Source organism: Molossus molossus, unplaced genomic scaffold (assembly GCF_014108415.1).
Source record: "Molossus molossus isolate mMolMol1 unplaced genomic scaffold, mMolMol1.p scaffold_m16_p_3, whole genome shotgun sequence".
Lineage (NCBI taxonomy): Eukaryota > Metazoa > Chordata > Mammalia > Chiroptera > Molossidae > Molossus > Molossus molossus.
Window position 1 is genome coordinate 111,469,015 of NW_023425366.1, and position 11,053 is coordinate 111,480,067.

At 46.5% G+C, this 11,053-nt stretch overlaps 1 protein-coding gene and 1 non-coding gene across 2 annotated transcripts; one reads left to right on the forward strand and one right to left on the reverse strand.

The window, feature by feature from the left end:
- The first annotated feature begins 612 nt into the window (after nucleotides 1–612).
- On the forward strand, nucleotides 613–739 carry LOC118643028. Its single transcript, XR_004961921.1, has one exon.
- A 4,907-nt stretch (nucleotides 740–5,646) lies between these two features.
- Nucleotides 5,647–11,053, reverse strand: RMI2 (RecQ mediated genome instability 2). The gene is made up of 2 exons (XM_036280124.1): nucleotides 10,748–11,053; nucleotides 5,647–6,726 (listed from the first exon to the last, which is right to left on the reverse strand). Exons 1-2 carry the CDS (start codon nucleotides 11,049–11,051, stop codon nucleotides 6,578–6,580), a joined length of 453 nt encoding a protein of 150 aa, XP_036136017.1. The 5' UTR covers nucleotides 11,052–11,053; the 3' UTR covers nucleotides 5,647–6,577.

Consider the following 11,053-nt stretch of genomic DNA (forward strand, 5'->3'; position numbering starts at 1 on the left):
CGTTGTAAATGTGATTAGACAGATTAAGGGCCTTGAGCTGGGGAGATTATCCTTGTGAGCTCAATCTAATCGTGAGTCCTTAAAAGCAGAGATCAGGCAGTACAGGAGAGATGAGGCTGAGTGGGTGGTCAGAGAGATTTGAAGGGTAAGAAGACACTGTGTTTCACAGGGATCAGCCATGTTTCTTTTGTTTGCCATGTGTGTCCCCAGAGCCTGGAACCCAGCAGGTGCTGAGGAAGTGCTTGGTGACAGAAAGACCAATTAAGTGACAATTTTTGAGCACCTAAGACTGCCTGGATTCCAGTTAACAGCCACGTGGATGAGCTGCTGCACCTCTCTGACTCCAAGTCATCCCTTCGCTACAGGTGACAGAAATGAGGCTCTGCGAGGGGAAGCGATTCCGCTAAGGTCATCCCGTTAATAAACAGTAGGGCTGGGGCTCAAAACAGGACCATCTAGTTGCCAAATCCAACACCCCTCTGGGTGGACAGCTGTGAGCTATGGCTCCGTTTGTTCCTTTGCTTCCTTCTGTGGTCACGGCTGTCACCCCATTTTGGACGGCACAGGCCAGCAGGGGGTGCTAGCATCTAAATGTAAAGACCATGAGCTCCCACGGAGGACTAAGGAGGCTAAGTCTGATGAAGCAAGACTCTACAGTACAAAGCTCTTAGAAAAAAGGGTTGGAGAGAGCGGCTTTCATTGGAGAATATCACATGGCTGACTGTAGTACCCAACATTCTTAAAAAAAAAACAACCACCATGAGCCCTCGTCAGTTTGGCTCAGTGGTTTGAGCAATGGTCCTCAGACCAGAGTCTCAGGTTTGATTCCAGTTAAGGGCACATACCTCAGTTGCAGTTCAGTCCCTGGCCCTGGGGTTGTGCGGAGGCAACCGATCGGTGTGTCTCTCACATTGATGTTTCTCTCCCTCCCTCCCTCCCTCACTCCTTCCCACTCCATCTGAAAATCAATGGAAAAATATCCTGGGGTGAGGACTTTTAAAACACACACACACACACACACACACACACACACACACACACACGTGCACGCGCGCATTAGAAAAAAAGACCATGAGCTCCCAGAGCGGGTCTGAGGAGTTTCTTCATTAGGAGAAATCTCAGACTGAAGGCCCTGGCCACCTCCCCTACAACATGGGACACCAGCTGGCCTGAGACCTGTCTCTGCTACAGCCTGCTAGCCAGATGTTCTTGGGCAAAGGACTTCCATTCCCTTGGATGCAGTTTTTATAGTCACAGGGGCAATGACACAGTAAAATAAAGTAACACAGGGGAGAGCTTCTAGCAGTCCCTGGCACATAACTCTTGGTTGAATTTGCATTCTTTATCCAGAGATGGTTAATGATTTTTATAGGACTAGAATTCTTTGTTTTCTGACTCAGCTATCTCTTTCCTTTTCCTCCAGACTTTTCTGTCTTGACCAAGTCATTCTTATCTGTTCAGAACATTCTAAAATATTCTAGTAAGCACCCTCAGCCCAGTTACAAATTACCTCAGGGTGCTTGATTTAAAAGGTACACTCAGGCCCAGCCGATGTGGCTCACTGGTTGAGCGTCGACCCGTGCACCAAGAGGTCGCCGGTTCAATTCCCAATCAGGGCATGTGACCAGGTGTGGGCCCAATCCCCAGTGTGGGGCATGCAGGAGGTGGCCAATTGATGTTCTCTCTCATCGATGTTTCTATCTCTCCCATCCTCTCTCTCTAAAAATCAATAAAGAAAAAAAATTGAAAAAAAAAAGGTACACTCAGGCATGACCCGTAAGTGTTCCTTTCATTTAAAAACTATTGTGTGCCAAGTATAAATTCAACAACATTGTTCCTTTGCTTATATACTTCTTCTGTCTTCCTACCTAAAAACCAGCCATTCACTGAAGATTTCCTCACTGCCCATATGTCACACAAGGCCTGATGCTGGGTGGAGACAGAGAGATACGACACAATCACACCACTGGAGGCCCCTTCAATGCAGACAGAGAATGTGCCTATCCACAGAGATGTGCACTGAGAAGGGGGCCCTAATGCGGTTTCCATGAACCTACCAGGTACCATGCTGTGGACAAATTATTCCACTTCACAGACTGACCTTCAAGCCCAAGTGCAGGACCAGGACTGGAGTCCAGGTGTGGCTAAGTCTCTCCTTTATCTCAAGCAGGTAGGGCCCCTAAAAGATGTGCTTTTGCACAAGCTCCAAGATGTCTGCTAAATGTAGGTCACTATGGCTGAAAATGCATTTCCCCCCTTATTCTTGCAAACAGGCAACTGTTCAAGGAGTTTAGATGATGGCCTGAGGTTTAGCAACACCAGCCTAGGCAACATGTGACATTTGGCAGCCTGACAGATCTCAGGACCACGCCATCATGGCCGACAACCCTGAGATTTGAAGATGACTACACACAGCATGTCTTCAGGTCCCTCTTCTCCTTGACCATCAAATCACACACACACAGGCCAAGAGACAAAACATAACTATTTTGCGTGGTCTTTCTCCTTCCTGCTTCACCTGATGCATAGGATTTTTGTGGTAAAACATGAGCTTTACAAGAATATGCAACAGAATTAGGGAACTCAGCGATCCAAAACCAGCTAAATGAGGGTTTTCTTTCTTTTTTTTTCTTCTTCTAATGTAAAGCAGTTCCAAGAAAAGTGAAGTCACGGCTTAGGGTGCTTATTTTCAGTTCTTAGAAAAAGAGCCAATTTCAAAAGGGAAGCAGCACGTCCCGAGCACACAGCCTGCCCTTGTCTGGCGAGGGTGCTTGCTGATAAACCAACTTTGATTTGGCACCAGAACACTGAAACCCCTACCCGAGATGCGATTTCATTTGGTGATGTCAAGAAGGAAACGCTAGCCGAAACAGTGAGAGTTATTAATATTCAGGGAAACCACAAGAGCTCAGCTAACATGCCGAGGTGGCACACTTCCAGCACGGAGCCGCTGGGAGCACTGGCCGTCCGCAGGGCTGTTGGAAAAACACAGGGCACCCTCCTTTGCCCACCTCCCACACTCCTGAGTTCGTTCTCTGCCCAGGCAGCAAGACCAGCCCAATTAGCAATTTTCAATGGGGCATTATTTACCAGAAGTTAGGGGAGGATAAACTAGGTAGAACATGGTGAAGGTTCTCAGCAGCTGGGCTCCATTTTCTAGCAGAAAAGCAGGTTTCAGATAAGGGGAACCGCAGTGTAAGGTCTTAAGGCACTTACCACACACCCAGCTCAGGGGCTACTTACTGGAAACTCCTTAATAATTTTGGAATAAAGCTTTAACCTAAGAATCCTAAAACTGAGGTCCCATGGACTACATCAGAATTAAATGTCAATGTAATCGAAAGCAGCTGATGGACTGTCCCAGCCAGCAGCAGCCTAAGGAGACACGCGGACTGAATGTAATGGAGTGTCCTGGATGGGATCCTGGAACAGAAAAAGGACACTAGGGGAAAAAAACAACAACAAAAAACTGGGGGAATCTACATTTAAAGTATATACTTTGGTTAATAATAACATTTCAATATTGGTTAATTGTAACAAATGTGCACTACTAATGTAAGATGTTAATAATAAAGGAAACTAGATGTGGTATATGGGTACTCGTTGTACTGTCTTTGCAATTTTTCTGTAGATCTAAAACTATTCTAAAAAACAGTATGTTTTTTAGGTTGGCCGGTATGGCTCAGTGGTTGAGTGTTGACCCATGCACCAGGAGGGCGCCAATTTGATTTCCGGTCAGGGCACATGCCCAGGTTGTGAGCCAAATCCCCAGTGGGGGACATGCAGGAGGTGGCCAATCGATGTTCTCTCTCATTGATGTTTCTGTCTCTCTCTCTCCCTCTCCCTTCCTCTCCCTAAAATCAATAAAGAAAAAGTTTTTAAATGCATATTCATTTATTCCTCACATCAGTGCTATGAGCTAGATATAATCTGCATCTTATACATGAGGAAATTAAAGCCCAGAGAGGTTAGGTAACTTGCTTACAGTCATACAAGTTTAAAGGGCTCATATTCAAGTCTACCAGGCTGCAAAGCTCCAGATATAGCTCAGTAACATTGCCTGAAAATCCCCAAACTCTGAACATAAGTCTCCTCAAAACAAGCTTCAAGTGGTCAACAAAGCCAGATTAGTAATAAAAACGATGCATTATTTCCAATTGGCCCACCTTTAAAAGAAAATGCTAGTTTTAAAATACAGTAAATCCAAAACAATGAAAATACCAAATGCTGGTGATGTAGAACAGAAACTCTGCTGTTGGGAAAGCAAAATGGTATAGTTCTTGGAAGACAGTGTTATAGAATGAATGTGTTCCCCCAAAATTCCTGTGTTGAAATGTGGGGGTTTCTGGGAGGTGCTTAGAGCATGAGGGCAAAGCCCTCATGAATGGGATCAGTGTCCTTGTAAGAGACCCCCAAGAGCTCCCTTCTCTCTTCTGCCATGTGAAGACACAGTGAGAGGACAGCCATCTGTGAACCAGGAAGCAGCACCTTTAAACTGTGAAAGATACATTTCAATAGTTTTTTAATTGATTTGAGAGAAACATCGATTGGCTGCCTCCCACATGCCCCCTAATGGGGATCAAGCCCAAAACCCTGACATGTGCCCTGACCAGGAATTGAACCAGTGACTTTTCAGTGTGTACAACAATACCCATCCAACTGAGCCACACCAGCCAGGTGTTTGTTATAGTAGCCCAAATGAACTGAGACAGTCTGGCAGTTTCTTACAAGGCTAAACACAGGCTTACATATGATCACCAGTTGTGCTCCTAGGCATTTACACCAAAAAGTTGAAAACATGTACACAAATGTTCATTGCAGCTCTATTAATAATTGCAAAAACTGGAATCAAATCAATGCCCTTCAGTAGGTAAATGGGTAAACAAAGCATGGTACATCCATACAATGGAGTATTATTCAGCAATGAAATGAAATCGGGCCCTGACTGGTGTGGCCCAGTTGGTTGGGCATTGTCCTGTGTATTGAAAGGTTGTTGGTTCAATTCCTGGTCAGGGCACATGTCTAGCTGCAGTCTCGATCCCCAGTAAGGGGCATGCAGGTGGCAGCCAATTGATGTGTTCTTCTCATATGTATGTTTCTCTCTCTCTCTCCCCTTCTCCAGAATCAATTTTAAAAATCATTAAAAAAAGAAATTGGTGTCAAGTTGCAAAAAGACATGGAGAAATGTTAAATGCATATCACTAAATGAAAGAAGCCAATCTGAAAATAAATTACATCCTGTGTGATTCCAACTATATGACATTCTGGAAAAGGCAAAACTAGAGATAGAAAAAAAATCAGTGGTTGTCAGGTGTGAGGGGGAGAAAGAGATGAACAGGCAGAGCACATAGGATTTTTAGGGCAGTGATACTATGTGGTGGAATACCATAATGGTAGATGTATAAAACTCATAGAACTGTATATCACAAAGAGTGACCTCTAATATAAATTACAGACTTTAGTTAATAATAATGTATCAATGTTGGCTCATCAATTATAACAAATGTATCTCACCAATGCAAGATGTGAATAATAAGAGAAACTGAGGAAGGGGATATACGGGAACTATGTACTTTTTGCTCCTTTTTTTTCTATAAATCTAATGATGCTTTAAAAATAGTCTATTTAAGAAAACATATAGGCAGCATATAAAACAATTTATTGGTGGTAGAAGATCAATAATCCAGCAACACTCCACAGCCATGTTGGATCAAAACCTGACTCCTTTGACATTTACAATCTCAGGGAAAGGGAGGGCTGGGTGAGAGGCAGAGAGCAGAAACCCAACATTTAATACAATCACAACAAAAAGTCATTCCATACTAACAATGTAATAACTCTGTACCAGGAGGACGCTCCCTTGCAGTATCTCACCAAAAGTTAAGAGGCAGAAGTTAGAAGTTGAGTTAATGCCCGAAAGTTGTCTCAATCAACCCTGGCTCTAGTTTCAACAAGAAATTTTGAGAGCATTTTAGCACGTCATCACCCACGTCTAAGGGAAATGGACCTGAAGGGTTGAATGGTGTTTGAAAGAGAGCTGTGTCTTTGAGAGGCTGTTTTACTGCTTGACTTGTAAACTGGATATGGAAGTTGTTGATGGAGAAGACGTGGGGTCATGATGTCACTCTTCTTTCACGAAGTCTACTTTCCTGCCCATAACCACACTTGAATCACCACAGGCAATGAATGAGATTCAAGTTTGCACCATAAAATAGGGTCACAGCGGTAACGGAAAAAGTATCATCACTAGTAAAACTTGAAAAATGCAAGATGAGATTTCTGTGCTCTTTAGAGAGAATTAACACACATAAACCAAAGCGGAGAGAGAGCAAGAACGAACACATCTGCTTTTCATCAGCAAACGGTCGTCAAAGCACAGGGGCAGCAAGGGCCGAGTTAACTGGAGTGTCCCGGTGTTTAGAAATCCTTCATCTGCACTCCTTGGTGAGCCAAAGCAAAGCTCTCTGAGGAACTTTTGAGAAAATACGCACTGAACAATGTCCGTGAAATCCACATGGTAGAAGAACCTAAGTCCTTTCAGAATTTCAGTTGTTTTTAATGACACTTTCAGAGTTATCTAAGGAATATTCCTGTGTAAATCTTCCACTTCCAGTGCCCACATGCTTTCATGGACAGGATTATCAGAAAGATCTGTCATCTTCACAGCCTGAAGGCATGGCTCAGGGCTACAGGCCTGAATCACTCCCATTACCATCACATATTTTCCTAGAAGAAAAAGAGGCTGAGGTAATGTTCATATTGGTAGAAAAAACAAAAACAAAACAGACCTAGTCCTTAGAGAGCTTAACTTTATCAGAGAGGCAAATTGAAGACTTTAAAGGAAAAATTACACACAGTAGAGATCAAAATGCCAAAGCAGTCAGTGATCAATATATGTATACTAACACTAAGTTCAACATTTAACCTGGAGCATGACATATGTATCTTCTTTGGTTTTTGGTTTTCAAGTGTTAAAAAAAAATTAGCAAGCTTCCATCTTGCACAAAACAATCATGCCCAAGGAATGAAAGAGATTCATATCAGAGTATGAATTATAGACTGCTCTCAGGAAGGGGCAGAAAACCCAAGCTTTTCTCTTGTCCTTGTTCCTTGCTCAATGCCACAGAGTATGCGACTGGTCTCAGTGCATGGGACCAGTCCCCTTTCTGCAAAGATACTCCCTAACAGCCCCAAACAAAGTTAATTTTCCCTCCATGAAGCCAAAAGAGCTGGCCAAGTTTAGCACCCCTTCACCCCCATCCTGTGCTGCCTCATTGTTCCAGCTGCTCAGGACCAATCCCTGCCACCTCCCACTTTATCCTGACCACTGGCTGGGTACACGTAAACAAATCAACAAGAGGGCAGGCTGCCATCTGGGTGATCTAAAGACATATTAACTGCGACTCTTCCCATTCCTGTGGGGAAGTGGCTCTCCTTGAAAGCAAAACTTGGCAGGTCTTAACCACACAAAACTCAATTGTGTAAAAAAAAAAAAAACCAAACACAGCAGGAAGGGCAGGCTCGCTGCCAGCCCCCACTGCATGCCCCTTGAAGGGCACTTTAATCACAATGCTTCCAACAGTAGGGCTGAGTTTGCACGCAGGCCTGGCGCTCTGACTGAAGGAAGTCAGACGAGCTGACACCTAACCCTCTGGTTTTCAACTCCTGGAAGGATGTACTTAGGTTTCTCTGAACTCATCTCCAGATTCTACTTAAGCAAGAATTGTGGGGTTCCTCAGTGGCAGAGGCCAGTTCTAAAAATACATTTGCTATACCCTCTGTGAATGGTCCTGAAGTGCTGGTAGAGATCGAACCTTCAAAAAAAGAATGACTACAGACCCAGGAAAGAAAGAACAAGCCGAAGGAGATCCCAACCAGAGGTTAGCGGGAGAATCACTATGAAGGCATCCACACTAGAGGGATGAGCTCAAAGGCATGCATGCTTTCCTCCTTGAGATCAGACAACCTGGCTACTAGTCCTGTTCATTCTACCCATTCCTTCTCCCCCACTGTCTCTCCTTCCCCTCCCTTTGGTCAGGCCTTCATCCTCAGGCCACTTCAATGGCTTCCAGCTACTTCCTCTTCACAATGATTCCTATCGCACCGCCTCAGTGACTTTTCTCAAATGCAGCTCCTGCCTCCAGAACCTCTGATCACAGTGCGGTCTAGGTCATTGTTTCTCCCCTCTAGCCCTGCAGAGTGGGCAAGTTCTGACTCAATTCTGCATATGCAGCACCTGACATTTATGGAAACAAACTGCTGGCTGCTCCAGAGAAGAAAGCAGTGGGAGTACAGCACTGATGTGATGAATATAGCTGAAGGCCACCTTGAACAGGCAAGTCCTTCCAGACAACTAGTTCAGCAGGATGGCAGCTCTCCCACCTTTCGCTGCTGCCCCACATTCTGCCTCGGGCCCTCTCTTACCTCCAAGCCTTTGCACATACTGTTCCACAGAGCTGGACAATCTCCTGCCTCAGATGGACACAGGGTGACGAACTGTTCTGGTTTTAAAACTGAAAGTCCCACAGCCCAGGACCCCCTCAGTCCTAGACAACCTGAGAGGGCTGGTCCCTACAGATAACTCCAATACATCCTTCAGGGTCACCTCCTCCAGTAAGCCTCCCCTGACCCTACAGGCCTAGACTGGTTGTGGCTCCTCTGATCCCTTGGCAACCTGTGCTCAAGCCTAGATATTACTTTGTGTTTTAACAGCCGGTTTACTTTCCTGGCTCCCTGCCTGAAGGCAGTAACTAGGCTGTCAATCAAGACTTGGTATTAATTAACAAGAGATAATGGTATGGCCCTTGCCAGCAGGCATTCAGGCAGTTGGTAAGTCAGGCAGGTTCACTAATGCTTGTAAGTTCAAATGCTAAGGTACCTCCTGATGCCAACCTCATGCCAAGGCTGGGACCAGACACAGGAAATACCACGCAGCTTGGGTTACATGCTAGGCCAAGGATCAGCAAACTTTTTCTGTAAGGGGCCAGATAGTAAAAACATTTCAGGCTTTCTAACCACTAGAGTCTGTAGTTGTATTTCAAAAACAGCCCTAGATATTACGTAAATGAATGTCGCACTAAAACCTTACAACAGAGACACTGACACTTCAATTTCATGTTTTTCACATCTCATGAAATAATACTCCTTTTGATTTTTTCAACCATTTGAAAATGTAAAAACCATTTTTAGTTTCTCAACCGTATGAAAAGAGGAGGCAGCCTGTAATTCCGACCTGTGCTAGACTACTGCTGCAGCAGGGGGCAGCGAGGGAGGGAGGCTGAACGACGGAAGGGGCAGGGGCAAGGAAGCAACAGGAGTATTTTATAGGAATGCACAATGGCCACAATTGTTTTGAACCCTCACTAGGAGCCAGGAGCTGTGGGAAAGCCCTTTATGTACTGAATCTATACAACAGGCAGAAAGAATGAGGCCCCTTTGATAGAGACAAGACAGGTCCAGAAAGGTTAAGGTAGGTGCTCCAGGTAGCTCAGCTGGAGAGGGGCAGAGCCAGGAATTCAACTTAATGCTGAAGATACAGCTGTGAGAAGGGGGCAGTCCTGACCTCTCCCGTGGTAGGCCGGCCCAGTGATTCTCAAAGCTTGACCCTAAGGCCAGCAGTACAACAGCTCAGAGGTGGTTAGAAAGGCAAATCTCAGCCGCACCCAGACCTACAGAAACAAAGCACGAGGGTGGAGCCCAGGCAGTTTTCACCAGTTTTCTGGGGGTGGGCCTTTCAAAGAGGCAAACTTGCCCTGGCTGGTTTGGCTCAGTGGTTAGAGCGTCAACCTTCGGTCCAGAGAGGCTGGTGTTTGGTTCCCGTTAAGGGCACGTACCTTGGTTGCAGTTTGTCCCTGACCCTGGTTGGATCGTGTGGTAGGTAGCCACTCAGTGTGTCCCTTTCACGTAGATGTTTCTCTCTCTCCCTCCCACTCTATCTGAACAAAAAAAAAAAAAGGAAAAATATCCTCGGGTGAAGATTAAAAAAAAAAAGAGGCAAACTTGCCCTGGCTGATGTGGCTCAGCAGTTAGAGCATTGGCCCAGGAACCAAAGAATCACTTTTCCATTTCCGATCAAGGACAAGTACCTGGGCTGCAGGTTCCAGCCCCAGCCCCAGCCAGGGCCCTGCAGGAGGCAACCAGTTGCTGTGCATCTCTCACATAGATATTTTTCCTTCTCCCCTTCCCTCCCACTCTATCTAAAAAAAAAAAAAATCAATGGGCAAATATCCTCAGGTGAGGATTAAAATAAATAAAAATAAAAGAGGCAACCTTGAGTGAACTACAGAATAAGCAGTTCAATGAAGGAGAGGTGCAAGTGGGCTCCCCATTTCTAGGGTCCCGGAGGGCTTCATGACGTTAAGGATAAACATGTTTTAGTTGAGTCTTTTCCAAAACTTGAAGAGGGATGGGAGGTGGCACCTATGGGAGGGAGGCTTGTTACACACACAAATGCTGGGCGGGGTGGGGTGGGGGGGTGTTTCCTTCCCTGGAGACTAGGACCAGGGTGTGTGTGTGCGGGGGAGGGGGTGTGCAGGGGTGTCCTAGGAACCTGCATTGTCTAAGTCTGGCTGCAGGTGATGCTTATCATCAGGTTGGCTCGGGCGACCCTTGCCTGGGGATGGAACAGGAAGGAAGGGTCCCGAGGCGGGGAACCGGCACTGGCAAAGGCCCGGAGGAGGGACGACCAGGCCCTGCCCTCTGGCTGCACAAAACTAGGGTCAGCCCCGTGTTCAACTCCGGCCATTACCTGGGGCGAGGCAGGGCCGCCCGCGCGGCACCCGCTCCAGGCCGCACACCGAGAAGGCCCCGCTCGGGTCCCGCAGCCGCGCCTCGCCGCCGCCCGCCTCCACCACCGTGCCCTGCATCCACACGGCCGTCAGCTCCAGCGGCTCGTGGCCCGCCGCCGCCCGAGACAGCCGCCACGCGCCCGGCCCGCCTTCCGTGTTGCGCCGCAGCTGCTCCGCCAGCACCTTGAGCGGCGGTGACGACGGCAGTCTCACCGCCGCCGGGCCGCCGCCAGAAAACGAGTGGCTCACCGCGGCCGCCGCCATGA